The 19,898-nt window shown below is 35.8% G+C and overlaps 1 protein-coding gene across 6 annotated transcripts in view; it reads right to left on the bottom strand.

The window, feature by feature from the left end:
* BICD1 (BICD cargo adaptor 1) overlaps positions 1–19,898 on the bottom strand; it is a 1,749,421-nt gene that overhangs the window by 176,323 nt on the left and 1,553,200 nt on the right. For 2 of the 6 annotated variants that reach the window (XM_044088105.1, XM_044088106.1), the window contains one exon: positions 14,042–14,127. The exons of 3 other annotated variants lie outside the window; for them this stretch is intronic. In XM_044088105.1, the coding sequence (XP_043944040.1) occupies positions 14,042–14,127 (86 nt within the window). The remainder of the gene's footprint in view (positions 1–14,041; positions 14,128–19,898) is intronic. One more of the 6 variants, XM_044088108.1, reaches the window with a different exon arrangement.

Below are 19,898 nucleotides of genomic sequence, written 5' to 3'. Positions count from 1 at the left end.
AATTGGTGTCAAAACCATGGACTAAAGATAACTGCCAAGAAATGTGTAACTGAAAGCTTTGGCAAGCATGACTTCCCTTTTAACATCACATTGACAACACACTCCTGAAAGTTGATCTTGTAGTCAAGGATCTGGGAAACTTTATCAACAAAGTGTTCCTTGATCTTTGTATATCCACTGTTGTACATAAAATACAAGGTCTGAAAACTACCAGTAAACTTGTAGAATAATCAGCCAACAATAATGAACAAACCCGAATCCGGCACAATAAAGGTTGCCCACAGTAGGAGACTCGAAACCAGTGGTAAATAGTAAGAATAGAATTTATTGTCTCCAACATAGAAACACCAACGGACAATGTACAGTTCTTTTAGTTAAACAAACATTAAGCGCTTTCGTCTCCACATCCAGAGACTTCTTCAGAATAAAGCTACTAAACATTCATAGCTTAATATATATGCTGTTCAGCCCTGGGTAATTGATTAATCCAACAATCTCTTAGTAAAATAATCATTACTTAATTGCCCTCAGGTTGCCGAAAAGACAAAAACATAATGAGAACTGCTTCAGTTCCACACTAAAAAACACTTTTTATGTATTTAATATTAAAATAAAAACTTTTTGGTAGCAATCCCTTCATAACTTTACATATGAATTTGATAAAAAATAATACTAGAATGAACATGCATATTGTATAGTTGTTCATTGATGTATGCATGATAAGTAAAGAATAAAGAATAATAAACATGTTAATAAAAAGAATATATACTGGAGATATAATTTGCTTCCTACTCGTTGTTCAAGCCCTATCTGCATCCAGTGGCATGAAATAAAAAACTAATGTCACTAAAATACTAAAAACTGTGCTTAGAACATAAACAAGAAACCTACGCCAAAAGCTTACAAATATGGTGCCTTAATTTTCATTTGAAGTATAATTCAATACAATAAATGAGTGGCATATGAATTCAGGTGTTGAATATATAAATAGGTATATAAATACATCCTTAAAAAATACAATACCAAACCTCATGCCTATAAATATATAAATATATAAATAAATAAATAAATAAATATTGATATAAATATATAATCATATATATGTGTATATGGATTTGTACATAATATATACTTAAATATATGAAGCCTATAAGCATGTACTTGCATATAATTAACTGATGAAGTAGTAAATTGATAAAAATGCTGATATAAATATATTTAATAAATAAGCTGATATACACTGTAAAATATAAATATAAATACTAACAGTTTAAAACATTAAAAATCCATACATATATCTAAAGCTACTATTTCACCTATCAATCTTGATACAATGTTAAAGTGGGATGAAATATTGTGTTACTTTCAAGAAATCCCTCTTCTTTTAAGATTTAGCTATACTCTTTTTGTAATTTTAGGATCTGCGGCCAATAGCTTAAGTGCTGGGGAAATTGAGATATGATCGTTCAAACCTTTTCCACAACTTGCATCTAATCTAAGCTGCCAAATCATTTCTCTAAAACCAATTTTAGTCTCCCAATCACCCCCTCGGTCAGGGTATTGTACCACCTCTAATACCCAAAATTTGTAGTCAGCTTTTTCACACTTCATTGCGTGCCTATATAATGCATTGTTTTCATTATGCCTGTTTATGTCTCGTATATGTTCGTAAATTCTATTCCGCAATAATCTCTCAGTCTTACCCACGTAAAAGCTCTCACATGCCGTACAAATCACTAAGTATACTAGCCCTTTAGTATAACAACTACTATAACTATTAGCCACTAACTTTGAAGGTATACTTGCAATGCTTACTTCTTTCCTGTTGTATATATATGGACATTGCACACACCTACCACATTTATATGTTCCATGTTTCCTTTTTGCACCTTCTACATGGTGTTCCTTTCTTTCCAAAATGTTTTTAGTATTGTAATTCCTCCTATAACTAAACCTTATTTTGTTCTTAAAAACTTCTGTCTTAGTTGCCATATTTTTAAACATATTCCAGGTTTCATATATCTCTCTGTTCAACCCCTTGGTCCCATAAAAATAAGTGGTAGTCAAATAGGGTGTTACCTTTTCCTCCGTCTGATCAATTTCTACTTCATTACCATTTTGTTCGCTACCCTCAATAGTTACTTCAACTTCCCGTTGCACTTTACTTAAAAGGGGCTTGTATCTCGTCCCCCTTCCTGATATCACATAGTCTTTAACAGTATTAATGAGATTTTTAGGATACCCCCTTTCCCCAAAGAGTCTTTCTAAATAACTAATTTCCTTCAAAAATTCAGACTCCTCAGATATCATCCTGGCCATCCTAATCATCTGACCTTTAACAATATTCTTTTTTAACTGTTTAGGATGGTCACTTAAATAATGCAAGTAGGAGTTTGAAAAGTGTTCCTTCCTGTAAATGCTAGACTTGTAACACCTATTGATCCTGTCTTTAATGAGCTTAACATCCAAGAAATGCGTTTCTTCAATTTCTATCTCATGTGTAAACTTTAAAAAGGTCGTGGTAGAATTAATATGTCCTAGAAATTCTTCTATCTTGTCCCTAGACCCTTCCCAAAAAAATAAAAATATCCAGGAACCTAAAATATTGCACAATATACTGTTTGTATTCAGATTTAAAAACATGTTCCCTCTCCCAATATAACATTATAATATTTGCGTATATGGGCGCGCATGCTGACCCCATAGCCACTCCTTCTTTTTGGTGATAGTAATCTCCTTCAAAGAAAATAAAATTGTATTTAAGCACCAACTCCATACTTAGTAATACATTCCTAAATTCATTTGTTGTGAGCCAGTCCATCTCTCCTAAAACATTTTCAAACCACTCTAACCCAGTTTCTTGAGGTATGACTGTAAATAGTTCTTTCACATCTATAGTTATAAAATACATACTGTCTCTGTAACTTATTTCACTAATCTTACTCAAAAAAATCCCAGGAATCCTTTAAAATATGATTCCATCTAGAGTAAATGGCCTTAGTCATAACATCTACAAAAATGGCCATAGGTTGTGTCTTGGAACCTTGCGATGCCACAATGGGTCTCAAGGGGGGGTCTTGAATACATTTATGTACCTTCAGGATTCCAAAAATTCCCGGAATGACAGGTTTGGCCACCTTTAAATATTTGTATAATTCCAAATCTATCAGACCAGTAAACAAATTATCTTCCAGAATTAAATCTATTTTCCGATAATAAATGTTTATTTCATTTTTAGTAACCATAGTGTAGTTTTTGTCCTGGTCTAATATCTCTTTCATTTTTCTCACATATTCCCATGTCTCCATGAACACAACACCCCCTCCCTTGTCCGGCTTCATAACTCGGACACTTTTGTTTCTACTTAAATCAAGCAATATTTGTTCTTCCTTTTTGTTCAAATTCTGAGCCTTTTCATTATTCATTTTGTGTTCCATCCTAATTCTGCTGGTAACACATCTTTCAAAATTGGCAATCTCAAAATGCAATGGTGGGTTCCAGACACTATGCCTCTTAAAAATACCCTCACAAGTAGTGGTGTTGTCATTCTGCATATGCATAAAGTTAATTTTTCTTGTAAAATTTTTTACATCTAAAATAAGTTTGTCTATGCTAGGTTTTTTTGTAGGGACAAATGAAAACCCTTTTGTAAATAAATCAAAATAACTTTTGTCAATTGACAAATCAGTGTAATTAAAAATATTAAAATTATTGCATGTGTATATAATCCGTTTGCCTGCCTCAATAAATTCTGAATTACTATGAACATTGTCAAGGTCCAACCAGCTTTAAAATCCCCTTCCCCATCATGTCTACCCCTATAATTAGTGCTGGCATTCACTGCAGCCACTGCGGAGTAAGGCTGTTGTTGCCTATTTCTTATCCTTTCAGATCTCCTTACTTCGTCAGTAGTGTTTTGTCCCTGCGGAATATCTATATCATCATTCCTGTTCAACCTGGGAAATTCTTCGTCGAAATGTGTATTACAATAACCATCTTTATTCCAGTGGTATCTGTTATTCCCTCCTTGTCCACTATACCCATTCCTATCATTCTGAAATGTATTATAACGTCGTGTTTTTCTATTAAACCTGGGTGTTTGTGCTTTTTGGTAGCCATTGGTGTAATTAACCCCTTTACCCTTATCACTCACCAAATAGGCTATACCAGTATTGTACTCAGTAATATCTCTATCAAATTTTTTAAGCTTCCTATTAATATTACTGTTTGTGTAAGCATCCGTGTCATGCAACACCCTATAATACACTTGTTTATAGTCTTCCACAGAAAATAATAGGTCATTACCAATCTCACCATTTAGTTTATCAATTTCAAGTTTGGTGTCCTCCATGACCTTCAAATTTCGTTTGACCATTACTTTTATGACAGACAAACCACACTCATTATAAATTTTACTAATCTCTTTAAAAAAATCGTTGTCATTACTCGTATTGTTAGGGAACTTATTAAACCTAAGCCCCTTCGGAACAATACGCTCATTTAAACATTTTTCAAAATACCAGTTTTCTACAGATAGGGCTTTGTATTTAGATAAAAACTTTTTCAATAGTTTGCATTTGTCCATAAAAGAATGTGCGTTGGTAGGTTCCTTACTTCTTGTTTGTTCCTTCTCTTTCAAACTACTAAATGATTTGTCAAGCCATAACTGGAAGTCAATGTCTTTGTACTTGTCCCAGCTTGACCTATCTATTCTCCGATTCCTGTCGCCCCTTGGAGAATAATCCAATTCGATTCCATCCGTTGCAGTCCCAAAATTATCTCTCCGGCCTCGCCTGTCTCGTAGCTGTTGAACTTCATTTACATTCTCATTACGCTTGCTTCTCGGGTCCTTGGGACTGCTTTGTGCGCATGGTATGCCCCCGCTGCTGCCTGCTTGCATAACATCCGTCTGGGAGTAAGACCGTATAACCCGTAAAAGTTCATTCAGCATAGCGCTGCCATCCATCTTGTTCAGCAAACTGATAACAATATAAAAACAATAAACTGCTCCTCGGACTCCTCGTAACCGGAAACTGGAAAACAACCAGCAAACTTGTAGAATAATCAGCCAAAAATAATGAACAAACCTGAATCCGGCACAATAAAGGTTGCCCACAGTAGGAGACTCGAAACCAGTGGTAAATAGTAAGAATAGAATTTATTGTCTCCAACATAGAAACACCAACGGACAATGTACAGTTCTTTTAGTTAAACAAACATTAAGCGCTTTCGTCTCCACATCCGGAGACTTCTTCAGAATAAAGCTACTAAACATTCATAGCTTAATATATATGCTGTTCAGCCCTGGGTAATTGATTAATCCAACAATCTCTTAGTAAAATAATCATTACTTAATTGCTCTCAGGTTGCCGAAAAGACAAAAACATAATGAGAACTGCTTCAGTTCCACACTAAAAAACACTTTTTATGTATTTAATATTAAAATAAAAACTTTTTGGTAGCAATCCCTTCATAACTTTACATATGAAGTTGATAAAAAATAATACTAGAATGAACATGCATATTGTATAGTTGTTCATTGATGTATGCATGATAAGTAAAGAATAAAGAATAATGAACATGTTAATAAAAAGAATATATACTGGAGATATCATTTGCTTCCTACTCGTTGTTCAAGCCCTATCTGCATCCAGTGGCATGAAATAAAAAACTAATGTCACTAAAATACTAAAAACTGTGCTTAGAACATAAACAAGAAACCTACGCCAAAAGCTTACAAATATGGTGTCTTAATTTTCATTTGAAGTATAATTCAATACAATAAATGAGTGGCATATGAATTCAGGTGTTGAATACATAAATAGGTATATAAATACATCCTTAAAAAATACAATACCAAACCTCATGCCTATAAATATATAAATATATAAATAAATAAATAAATATTGATATAAATATATAATCATATATATGTGTATATGTGTTAGTACATAATATATACTTAAATATATGAAGCCTATAAGCATGTACTTGCATATAACTAACTGATGAAGTAGTAAATTGATAAAAATGCTGATATAAATATATTTAATAAATAAGCTGATATACACTGTAAAATATAAATATAAATACTAACAGTTTAAAACATTAAAAATCCATACATATATCTAAAGCTACTATTTCACCTATCAATCTTGATACATTGTTAAAGTGGGATGAAATATTGTGTTACTTTCAAGAAATCCCTCTTCTTTTAAGATTTAGCTATACTCTTTTTGTAATTTTAGGATCTGCGGTCAATAGCTTAAGTGCTGGGGAAATTGAGATATGATCGTTCAAACCTTTTCCACAACTTGCATCTAATCTAAGCTGCCAAATCATTTCTCTAAAACCAATTTTAGTCTCCCAATCACCCCCTCGGTCAGGGTATTGTACCACCTCTAATACCCAAAATTTGTAGTCAGCTTTTTCACACTTCATTGCGTGCCTATATAATGCATTGTTTTCATTATGCCTGTTTATGTCTCGTATATGTTCGTAAATTCTATTCATAACAATCTCGGTCTTACGTAAAGCTCTCACATGCGTACAAATCACTAAGTATACTAGTATGCTTGGTGATTTGTACGACATGAGCTTATGTGTGAGACCGAGATTGTTGCGAATAGAATTTAACATGGTGACATAAACAGGCATAATGAAAACAATGCATTATATAGGCACGCAATGAAGTGTGAAAAGCTGACTACAAATTTTGGGTATTAGAGGTGGTACAATACCTGACCGAGGGGTGATTGGGAGACTAAAATTGGTTTTAGAGAAATGATTTGGCAGCTTAGATTAGATGCAAGTTGTGGAAAAGGTTTGAACGATCATATCTCAATTTCCAGCATTTAAGCTATTGGCCGCAGATCCTAAAATTACAAAAAGAGTATAGCTAAATCTTAAAAGAAGAGGGATTTCTTGAAAGTAACACAATATTTCATCCCACTTTAACATTGTATCAAGATTGATAGGTGAAATAGTAGCTTTAGATATATGTATGGATTTTTAATGTTTTAAACTGTTAGTATTTATATTTATATTTTACAGTGTATATCAGCTTATTTATTAAATATATTTATATCAGCATTTTTATCAATTTACTACTTCATCAGTTAATTATATGCAAGTACATGCTTATAGGCTTCATATATTTAAGTATATATTATGTACAAATACATATACACATATATATGATTATATATTTATATCAATATTTATTTATTTATTTATATATTTATATATTTATAGGCATGAGGTTTGGTATTGTATTTTTTAAGGATGTATTTATATACCTATTTATGTATTCAACACCTGAATTCATATGCCACTCATTTATTGTATTGAATTATACTTCAAATGAAAATTAAGGCACCATATTTGTAAGCTTTTATGAGGTTTCTTGTTTATGTTCTAAGCACAGTTTTAGTATTTTAGTGACATTAGTTTTTATTTCATGCCACTGGATGCAGATAGGCTTGAACAACTAGGAAACAAATGATATCTTCAGTATATATTCTTTTTATTCAACATGTTTATTATTCTTTATTCTTTACTTATCATGCATACATCAATGAACAACTATACAATATGCATGTTCATTTTAGTATAATTTTTTATCAAATTCATATGTAAAGTTATGAAGGATTGCTACCAAAGTTTTATTTTAATATTAAATACATAAAAGTGTTTTTTAGTGTGGAACTGAAGCAGTTCTCATTATGTTTTTGTCTTTTCGGCAACCTGAGGGCAATTAAGTAATGATTATTTTACTAAGAGATTGTTGGATTAATCAATTACCCAGGGCTGAACAGCATATATATTAAGCTATGAATGTTTAGTAGCTTTATTCTGAAGAAGTCTCCGGATGTGGAGACGAAAGCGCTTAATGTTTGTTTAACTAAAAGAACTGTACATTGTCCGTTGGTGTTTCTATGTTGGAGACAATAAATTCTATTCTTACTATTTACCACTGGTTTCGAGTCTCCTACTGTGGGCAACCTTTATTGTGCCGGATTCGGGTTTGTTCATTAAGGTCTGAAAACTACCATAGGAGTATAAGGCTAGAATTCATAAGGTCCTCACAGATCAACTGCTTAGCTAGCATTTAATCATAACATAAGTAGCTACAGAAGAAAACACGAAAAGCAGGCAGAAACAGCAGAGAGGCTGCAAATTTTTACTGGATTGTTCCATGTAGTCTAGGGTTTGATTCCCTCTGTCTCCATCTGCCTATTGTGTGACTGAGCAAGTCACTTAACAAGACAGTACTCTGCATCAATCAGGAAAGGGGCTAGGCTCCTTAATCACCTGGAGCACAACCCTTTACTTTATAAACCTAAACAGACTTTAAACAGGGTGCACAAAAGGAGACAGAGAGAGAGAGAGACAGAGAGACTGCTCACATATTGTAAAATCCAAGGAAAGGAACAAAGATCCAGGTCTTTTGCATGGCACAATGGAAAAATGTTATCGTTCTCCTTAACAAAATGTTCAAATTGAAGGTCTCTTAAATTCCTTTAAATAGCCAAAATATCCTTCAAAAATAACTGTCTATCAGAAAATGATTTCAAATCCTTCAGCTGGTTAGATTGAGAGACTGCAGATTGGGAAAAATATTTAGTTTTTTTAATTGCAGTTGGGCAATCAATGACATTGAGAATGAACTGAATATGAATCAACAGAGTAAACACAGGCACTCCTATTCAAAAAGAAGCTATATGAGAAGATTTGCATTTTCTTTTAACTATGTATTACAAGGACATGGCTGAAAATAGACCCTTGTGGCCCTACAAAGTGGTTATGTGGTGGCAAAGTGGCTTATGCTCCACAGGTCACTCCACAGTAAGTCCAAACAATTAAAGTAAATTCTACTCTTTTACCTTTTTTAATGAAACAGATTACACATAAAACATGTTATGATGCCAAGTTATCATCAAGGCATTTACAGCCAAGTTTGGTCCTACAGTGCAGATGAATGAAGCCCTAACTGCAACCCCAACAATCCATATTTAAGTGGTGGTTCGATCCCTGGAGAGATGGGATAGGGAGGATGGGGAATGCAGAGAGAGAGAGAGCATGACAGAGTGATTGACACTGGCTCAGCTATCCTGAGGAAGGCAGCTCTGGTCTGCTGCTTGGTGACACCAATACAGAGCACACTTGAGTTGACTTATGGGAGAACAAGCCCACTGCACACATTTATGCCATATATCAAAGAAAGTAATGTGTAGCAACATTTATGATTCCACTGGACATCAGCTTTAATGGAGCTCAAGTGAGTCATTGTGGAGATGGGATTCCAGGGTGAGTGGAGGGCAGTCCATTACAAACTGGCCATCTCAACAGCAATCTGACCCATGTCACTTTCCACACTGTGCTGATTCAGACATTTGGGTCAGGAACAGGCAGGACACACAGTTCACACTGAAAGTGGAGGTACCTGACTCTCATCCTAAGGAAAAGAAGATAGGTTCATAGATTAATACTAGGCTAACTGCCCCTGTGAGCCATTTCAAGCCTAGCCAATTACCCCATGTGGGGATCAAACCTTACACCTTGTGTCCATAAGATAAACGACTTAACAATTATGCCAACCTCCCACCCAAAATAATTACCACTGCCAAGTCTCAAACACAGGACCCTATCAACTACAACACAGTGCATTAGCCCACTAGGCCACTCAGCTCAGATGAAGAAGAAAAATGTTGTCAATTGGGTCATGGTAGGAAAGCCAAGAGGCAAGATCCTACAGAAGAGGAGGGAAGCATTGGTAACCAGAGCTTTGTCATACGTGCACAGACTAAAAAAAATATTGGCAACTGGAGGTTGAAAACAGATGCAGACATATCTATGGCTAACTATTTGTGATAGTATTGCAAAACACTGACAACAGGCAATACAGAGGTTCAACTCAATGCCTATTACAGTAAGCCTTGTGCAGGACAGATGTCTGTACCAATAAGCTAAACTTTGTCAAGTGCAAAGTGGTTCTGGTTTAAACTCACTAAGTGCAATGCATCAATCATGAACTCCTGAATCTCTGCTCTCCTCAGGAATTCACTGCCTATATTCTTTCTGTTTAAGTGCTGGCAGAGATGCCAAACTTACACAAATGCAAGGAGTACACAGCAGGAATTATGCTAGCCAAGACAGGAATTCAACCACCCTTCTAGAATCCTCTCACAGTTCTGTGATAATATATCTGGAACTGTTAAAGGGACTCATAAGTTAATGGTACTATAAGACAAGATCCTTAAATAATGGCCTATATTTTGTGACAGATGACATAAATAATTCTGTTGCATCATCAGGATCACAAAATACTGCAGGCACAAAGCCACAAACCCACTTAAATGCAAACATCACCACCATGTTTCCATTTCAAAATATTAAGATACAGCATAGTTAGTAAGATGAGTTCTCTGTGATTATAAGGAAACCTGTCATTCTAATCACAGACCATTTAGATTAAGTACTGTCCGGTTCGATTCTCAGCTAGAGCGTCTTCTGCGTGGAGATATGCGTGAATGGGTGTACCTTCGTTGAAGGTTGTGCATCAGGGCTGGTAACTCGGCACGTAAAAATCAACTACCAATCATTAGCAGACCAGAGTTCTGCTGTGGCGACCCCTAACCGGGAAAAGCCGAAAGACACAAACAAACAAAATTTAAACAGATGGGGCTGATACTCACACTTCCATGTTAGGAAAATTAGAGATATTAATAAAAAAATAGTAAACAGGTTAAGAAGCAAAGCACTACAGGAGAATAGTAAATAAAAATAATTTTTCCTCCATTTGAATATCATGAAATTCCATGGTGTATTACTTTTGCTTTGGAATATCCATCATATAGCCTAACACAATATTTCACAAAACCAAGGCTGTGACTTTTTTTATCCATTGTTATTTCTCAAGATAACTGCTGGGTCAGCAGTTAACTTGACATTCTTCCTTACCATTTTGCTAATAAATGAGACACTGTGGAGATAAAATATATGCAAGCTTTGGAGAATTGTGGTTACCCCCTCTTACTAAAGCTAGAATCAGCAGCAAGTGCAAAAAGTAACCGTAACCACTGTAAAACCAGTGTCCTAAATACACCTATACAGAAGCAGTAAACATACAGGCCACGGACAGTTATGCACGACTCACTGATGCAAGCAACACTTCAAGTAATGCCATAGAACTGAAACTGTGGTACCTTATACTAAAGAAACTTAACAAATGTGCCACTGTACGAAATATACTTCTCATATTTTTTTACTTTTGATATCATAGGCTCATTGGGCAACAGCAGAAAGCCCTGACCTTAATGAATCCGCAAGCCCATAGTTTACTAGCCATGTTCAGGACAGAACCCAAAAGAGATACTCTAGATCACATTTCTCTTCATGTACCCCTTAATTAAGGTGCAAACCGAGGATATGTACTGGGACAAGTATTGGATGACAGTATAAACTTGAGTGAAACTGAAGTTATATCTGTGACAAAATGCATATGCTTCTTCCTTGACAACAACTTTGATATACATAATAAGCAAAAATTTACTTGCAAAAAATAAGAAGAAAATTAGTGCCATTTACAGGATCACAAGCTTTTTTTAAACTTGAAACCAGATTATCTGGGCCCACAGAAATATATCACCCAACCTGTAATATGGTAGCATAAACATTAAGTTCTTAGTCTGCCTACACAAAGTGCTATTAATGGTTACTTACAATAGAGTGGCTATGTATACAGCAACCCTTCTAGAATTACTTTATCATGCTGCAGTTGAACATCTAAATTGCCCACAACTTGTTCATAGACTATAATCTCGGCAACTATATTTTGCTCACAAGCTCTTCCATGACATTCACAGCAAGCATCTAAAAGGGTTAACATGAGGGTACACCTCTTCTTAACAACTTCTGCTGGAAGTCAGGAGGACAAACATTACTCTCTGACAAAGCCTTAGGAACTTCCCTTTCCCTTTTGGGGACATTACATGCAAGATGCATAAAACTGCTTATAGACTTTTCTTTCACAGATAAATAAAAAAGTTTGCAACCATTCAACATGTAGTAAGTAAGTTTAAGGATGAGGCACGACAGCAGGCTAGTGTGATAATGGAAAATACAGAAGAGTCACTACAGCACTGGTAGATATAAGGCAGAAAGCAAAGATTAATTTTGGTTGTGACACTACTCACACAGGTACAAAGCGTGACACAGGGAGCTGAAACACTGGGAGTCAGCAGGAACCTGCCATATAAAGAAGTTGTGTAGTTCTTCATTATTGTATATACCATGGCTGATATGATAATTCATTTCAGTTTTGTTATGCCTTTTGTTAATAAAGCTATCTTGAAGATGGTGCATCTTTTGGACAGTGGACTATACAACTATTTATCTGTTTTACACTATAAAAATTCATACAAATATATTTAATAAAAAATCTGCCAAACAGGTTCTACACCTCACATAAATAAACCTGTAGGGTAAAAAAAAAATCTCCTCCAAATTTATAATAGATTTAGTGCAGACATTAAATGATAAAGTCATAATTTCTAATGTTAATAGCATTCCAGGAAACCTTCGTTGAAAGCTGGGTGTCGAGATGGCACCTCGGCACCGTGAAAATGTACTGCCAATCATTAGCGGACCGGAGTTCTGCTGTGGCAACCCCTAGCCGAAAGTAAAACAACAACAATAGCATTCCAGGAAGCATCGGCTAAGTCTGATCACTTCCAAACTGTCAGAGTGATCTAAAGATGCTTTTACAAAATAAATTTTAAAGGGCAGTCAAAAACAAAAGCATGGATACATATTAATAACGTGTTATAAATAATACTTTTAGTAGCTAATAAAATATTCCGGGGACTGAAAACTGGGATGTTTGAGATGGGATTTAAATTTCAAATGCATGTTAATGAGTTTAAATAAGACAATTTGTTTTCTTAAACTATCAGTTCCAAACAGGGCTGCATGAAAAGGAGAAGTGTAACTAAAATATTTTAGTTTTCTCTTCAGGTTGCATAGAAGGAAGACAGGGTTAAAAGCAGCACACGTTTTTAAATCAACAATGGGATCCACTCCTTTGTAGGACTAAATGTTGTATTATAAACCAAGTAATCTGTATCATATTTAGGTATGTTAATGTCTTAAATACCAGATGCAACCTAAGTGCACAACGTCAGCTCATAGATAAGAAAAAACATTAATATCCTGAAAATTCTGTATACAAAGTTCAGTTCAGCTACAATGCCGTGAGTAAACTTGACTCTCTTTGGCATTACTCTGTAGCTTAATATAAGTTGTTCCTGCTTCCTGAGCATCCTTATTCCTGTTTCTACTTTGTCTTTCTCTAGTGCAAAATCACTAACCTTAAAGTGCCTCTGTTATTGATGGAAATATCATGCCCACTCAGGTACATATTGTACATACAAATTAGGATAGATTCTTTTATTCATTAATATTAACTTTAAAGTGTCTAGATTGTATTTTCAGTGTACTATATATGATGATGATCTGTAACGTGATGAATACTGCATATCTTTCACTAGTGCCTGGATAATGGCTGAAAAGGGCTTGTCAACCAGTCTACTTACCCAGTTAACAAAATGAAAATAAATAAAAATAATTACTTAACATTATCTCTTTCTCTGTCACAAGCAATGCTCAGCTAAACGTGATGCTGCAGAAGAATACATTTTTACATTGCGATAACACTGTTGAGCATACATTTGATGATCCTCTGAATATCCACAGAATACTTCTTTAATGCATCCAGTTCTACATTTTAATACCACATACCATTCTTGTAACATTATCTCTTTGAAAGATGAAGGGGTTACTCCTTGTTGTATGTAATATTGTAGGTTCAAAGCCCCCCCGTGGGTCATGCACACATTCCCGTACTTTGTAAGCACAATGAACACAGAACATACGTGTGCTAACACTGATGGACATGTAAAGTGAACGTGAGCTCTGCAAGGCTGGCCCATGAGTATGGCATGCTATGGAGTGGAAAGAAAGGAGTTGTCAGAAATGTTACCTTTCACTTGGACAGTCTTGCCCCCTTGCTAGTTGTAAGCAGTGTGGCGATATGGAGGCAGCAGGCTGCTGACAATCTACAAGAAACTGATAAATTAGACATATATACAGAGAGATGACAAAGCACAAGGGTTAGCACTAAAACACTGCTGCTGCTGACTGCAAGATTTAGTGAGGAATGCTAGGAAATAAAACTAATTACAAAGAACAATCCCAAGTTTCATATTCCATTCCAATTAATAGTCTGCCAAGTGCAGAGTTGTTTATTGTTAATCATTTCACAATTTTAATTAAAATTTGTTTACTTGCAAACAGGCAATTAATCATCAGGTCAGTATGGTAGTTTTAAAATAAATCACAATTTGCAATATCTTTGAGTCCAAGATGCATACCATAAAAATTGGTTAATAAACATATAAAATTAAACATCACATAGACAGCTAGAGACAGACTTTGTTATAATCTGGCAATTCTCTCTAGGCACCTGTGTACGACTAATGGATTCTTAATGAGTCACACAGGCACATTCAGATTGTATGGTTCTAAATCCACATCTGCCAGGTTGTGATATTTACTACTTGATGCAATGAACTTTTTAAAAGATGACTAAAACAGTACAGAAATGAACAATGCTGCATAGTATCTTTATGCAGCAGATTTTGAACCGTAACATTAGAAAGGAGTGGCCACACTTGAATAATACATTGTAGTGAGCTACAGCTGATGGACCTTTTTCCCACTAACAGCCTTGATCCCTATACAAACTCTATTTAAGAGTACATACAAAGGTATTTACAAATTCATTTTTCAGATGTTTCAGAGCACAAATCAGTTTCTACCGAATATATCTTGTTGAGCTGGTATAACAAAAAACATTTGTCCTTACTTAGTGGATCCTGGTGTACTGACTTGATTATATTAATAAAGGCTCACGTGTCAATGTGCACTTCTGAGCCATTGGCTAAAATACGTTTCATACTTCCACTGGAAATTTGTATATTTCCATTAACTCCTTGAAAACACAGGTTTACAAAAATCCTTATTCATTCACATTGCTGTTTTGCCAGAGTCTTTGTCTCTGCCTTCTCTGAATGTGCCCAGGGGACTAGGTTTCCTTTCTTAAGATTAAAACATATGTGATATATAGGATTCTGGGGTGATTTCTAAGGATTCCACATGGGTAAAACAGAAATTTCTGCTTACTCCTTATATGTATGTACAGGTGGCCAAGTCCAAATCAAGTTCCAGAACTGCAAGACACACAGGAACAGACCATTAATTATTGTCTTGTATACAAAATCACTGCCAGTGTAATTTCCAAGTGTGCTTTAGGAGTGGGTCCTATGTTTTGGGGGATTTCTTCCTTCCTTATGTTTCTGCAATGATGGATTTAATACAGCTATATCTATATCTATATATAAAGTTTATGAGTGGTGGGGAGCTTGGTCGCCTGTAAAAAATGCCTACAGTTAGAGATTTCATCCTTTTGGTATTTCGGGCATTTGTGTTTGGCATTTTGGTTCCTCAGCATCTTGTAATTTGAGGATTCTAGCAGCACTGTTTGACAACAGATCTCACAATAAATACAGAATTGTACATAAATAAGACCACCATCTGAAATGAAATTACCCAGTTAGACATGTATGTTCCTTTTATACTTTTGTAATGTCAAATACAGGTCATCTACTGTTGAATAATACTCTGTAAGTTTTAGAACAGATGATATATGTGAAAAGTCATTTTGTGAACAGCATAACCACTGTGCAAAGGGCCTACAAGGGCTGTTGTGCTATCCCTGAGCTTTTACTATTAGTTTGGCCTGTCTTGACTTCGCAGGAATGAGTCCCCTTTAAGAAGCGCTACAAGGAGGCTAAATAGGTTGCGTACAATCAGCAGAACTGTGTGTGTGCATGTGTGTGTCTGCACAAGTTTCTATGCATGTATATGTGCATGAGTGCGACATGGAGTGAGCTCAATTCAGAATACAGTCTAAAGGAGATTGTGTGCTGCTGAGCTTTGAAAGGAAAACAGTTTAGGTAAATAAAGGATTTGTTTTCATTGAACAAGACAAGGAAGCACTGCTACTGTGTTAAAGTTTTGTACTTTGGAAATTTTAAAAAGGCTGTGTCTAGAATCTAGGAGAGTGATCCTTCTAAACAAGCACAGACAGAAAGCCTGTAAGTCAGTCTGTGTTTCCTGGTTATGATTGTTATATAAACACTCAGCAAATTAAGATTGTATCCTCTGGAGTACTGTTTATTGTTTACAAGTGAGTCTGGGCTTCCTGCCTGTTGCTTAAAACCACTGTAACAAAATATGTGTTGACTACTACCTCCTGCTTGGATTGTTTTGTAAAGCAAACTGATGCATCCATTTTGTCTGAAGCTATAAGCCACTAGTTTTGTAAGCTGAAAAAGGCAAAACTTTAGTTTGTGGAACAAACAACTACTACTAGATAAGCATTTTTGTTTGTATACAGAAGCTGCTAATTAAGTTCTGTTATTCTGAAGAATTGTGCTCCTTAGTGAAAGAGATATGTTTTTGTTTTTTGGTATTTATAGTAAAGCATGTTTTTGTTTGTGTTTTAAATCAGCTCTGATAAAAAAATAAAATAAAATACATGTCTGGAATTACAGTCCCTTGTTGCAAATGTGTTCAGGTGCCAGGTAAGTACCGTTTTTTCACCTGACTCAGTTAAACAAGTAAGTACAGCTAAAAAAGAGCAGCCAAGCAAGTAGTGGTAAGGCCAGCATTCTCTAAACATGCACATATCTCCTTTGACTATGCTGAGCCTTAAATTCAAATGTAATGGAATTTGTACAATGCTAATATTTCTTCATTATTTATGGTCAATATTTTCACATTAAATTCTTTTGAAATAAGACTTGCACAACTGCGGTGGTGGTGCTGTGGTAGCATTGTCACCTCACAGTCAGACGTTGCCCGTTCGATTCTCAGTTAGAGCGTCTTCTGTGTGGCGACATGCGTGAATGGGCATTCCTTTGTTGAAGGTTGTGCATTAGGCCCGGCAAGCCAGCACGTAAAACTCTACTGCCAATCATTAGCGGACCGGAGTTCTGCTATGGTGACCACCTAATGAGGAAAAGCCGAAAGACACAAACAAACAAACATACAGGTAACAACAATTTTTTTGTTTATACTTGCTCTTCATATTACTACCTACACCCAAGTGAAACGTGGGAGCCTGGGAAGCTTATGTCATGTTACAGTACAGGAAGATCACAATAGTTTTACGAAGGAGAATCTTAGCTAACATCTGAAGATCTTTGTAAAATGCTCCCTTAAAGACTACCACTTCTGAATGACCCTGCTTTCCAAACGTACACACATCTTTCTTTAGTAACAGCCATGTTTTAATTTTCCAACTAAGGTTTTGAATTTAAGAACTAAATTCTGAAATCGATGCCTCAGAGCCTTAGCCACATTTACAAGGGTACATTTTTACCATGAGGCGTTATCTCATATAGGGACAGGATTACTAATGTTTTTTGCTATCACATCATGTTACAGAAAGACAAAACAATGGATTCGTACCTCTCAACCGTTCCAAATCACTTGGTTATTTCTGGGTTTTGAGGTCCAAATAATGGGGTGCCATGATTCCCAAGTGGCACCCCTTCATTTCTGAATTTCCCGGCCTTTTTTTTTCTCTGTGTTTTTTAGGAGTGACATCACTCGGACACGTGAGCAGTGACGTCAGCTTCGTGAGCAGCCTGCCAGCCTGTCGGAATTCGGCTGAGGGCGAGGCTGATGAAGCCTTCCTTCCTGTTTTACTTTTGTGTTGTATATCTTCCCAGACCCATTCCCATGCCATGATTGGTAGAAGAGAGAAATGTGAATGAATGACAACAAGTTATAGCTATCTTTTTCAAAAATAAATGATTTTTTGCAGTAGATTTTTGCAATTCCATTCATTAAGGTCTGCATACAGATTTTGCATTGTGCTGTTGATAATATGCTTATATTTGTAGTACTCTCACTTTAATAAACTTATATTTCTGAGTAGTAGCCTCACAAATGTACTAGACATGGGAAGTTTGGAGCTGCACGTCATTAAAATTTATGGTTATCATACCAAGACATTTGAGTGGAGTGGACAAGGACATGCCTACTACTGCCTTTCTACCTATTTTCATTGTCAGCGGTTTGTTTGGTGTGTTTACAGACGAACAGTGCTATTCAAACATAAATCCAACAACCATCCAGCTGTTGTGAAAAGCTGACATTATTCATAGTGGAAGTAGCCAGGCTAGGAAAAATGTAAAATACAAACTCCCCACCCCCAATTTTTGATTTTTTTGAGCACGGGTGTAGCTAAGCACATTCCCTGTAAATAAAAGAGGACATTTTCTCCAAGTAGTTCTCATAACGTTGGCCCGAAAATGTATACAGTTATTTAACCTAAACAGCACAAATGGAAAGACTTTTTATTACATACAGACTTACTTGTTTAGTAAGCGACATTATTAATAATATTAGGGGAATGACAACTACACTATTTCTCTATCTTATAGCATTTAAAAACAACATTCACAGTGTTTATTAACTGTGAAGTGGTTTCTATTCTCCAGTGCTAAGTTAACAACATATATTATGCGTGCATCCCTTATTTTTTCTTTACAAGTTACACCAGTCAGGAAAAAAAAAACAGAAAAAGCCTTGGCTGAAAAAAAAAAAAAAACAAAAAAAAAAACCACTTGAGTGGACTTTTAATATTATAGCGCCACACACTGCGAAATATACAGTGACTACTGTTATCACAGGTGCGTGCCAGGCAGCCAGAGTGAATGAGAGGCGATGAGTTTGTTTGTTTACGTTTACAGTACAGTAGTACTAGCAGTGCACGTGCTGGTCTTGTCCTCACTCACGCATCTCGCATGCTGCAACAGCCTGTCTAGGATAGGGAATACAGAGAGGGGGTGGGGTGGGCAGTTGCAGAAGCATCAGAATAGTTTGGAACTTTGAACAGTCAAGTCAGATCAACAAAGGGAACGGAAACGGGCTTGGAGCTGTGTTGCAGCGGTCAACAGAAGCTTAGCAGAGCAGACTATAATAGCAGCATTATTTAAAATAAGTGTGTGTGTGTGTGTGTGTGTGTGTGTGTGTGTGTGTGTGTGTGTGTGCGTGTGTGTGTGTGTCATTTAGTGTTACTTACCTACGGTACCTACCTGTCCCCATCACCGGCAGCAGTCAGAGGCTCAGAGCAGCACAACAAGAACAAGAAAGAAGATCAAGAACACAACGACACAAGTGTAATGGACTCGGAGCTGTGCGGCAGTGATTAATCATCATGAAAAAATGTATTTCTTCTTCTGCTGCTGCTTCTTCCCCCAGGCTCCTCCACCACCAGCAGGTAAAAAATAAAAAAAAATAATTAAAAAGCTGAAAAAGAGAAGTACTACCACAGCAACTTGAGTTATAGATACAAAGAAAGAGAAGTTGAGAACAGTGTGCCACCACCTCGGAGGTTAAATGAGAGGGAGGAGGGAGACACAATACATTGCAGGTAGAAATGCAGTTATATAAGAGGAAGCTATGCTATTCTTAGGATTTAGGGAATGGAACTCAACACTGTACTCTCTAAAAATGTAGCACTGCAACTCGAAAAGAAAGACTATTAATGACCAAGGTTTAAGTGGATGACAATTACTTGCTCATCAGAAATGGTTGCCTATTTTATTTTCAAGTATTTGTAATTTAGTTTATGGGGTAACAATAATTGAGATATATGTTAGAAACAGAGTTCTGGATTTAAACAGCATGGCAGTACAGAGGTGTAGTGGTTAGCAAGCATGACTTTAAGTGCTTAGTTTTCAAGATTGGATGTTGGCTGGACT

The sequence above is a fragment of the Protopterus annectens genome, chromosome 11.part0 (assembly GCF_019279795.1).
Source record: "Protopterus annectens isolate FY-2018-M chromosome 11.part0, PAN1.0, whole genome shotgun sequence".
Taxonomy (NCBI): Eukaryota; Metazoa; Chordata; order Ceratodontiformes; family Protopteridae; genus Protopterus; species Protopterus annectens.
Note: the sequence above shows the minus strand (reverse complement) of the source record. Positions and strands in the feature narration are given on the sequence as shown.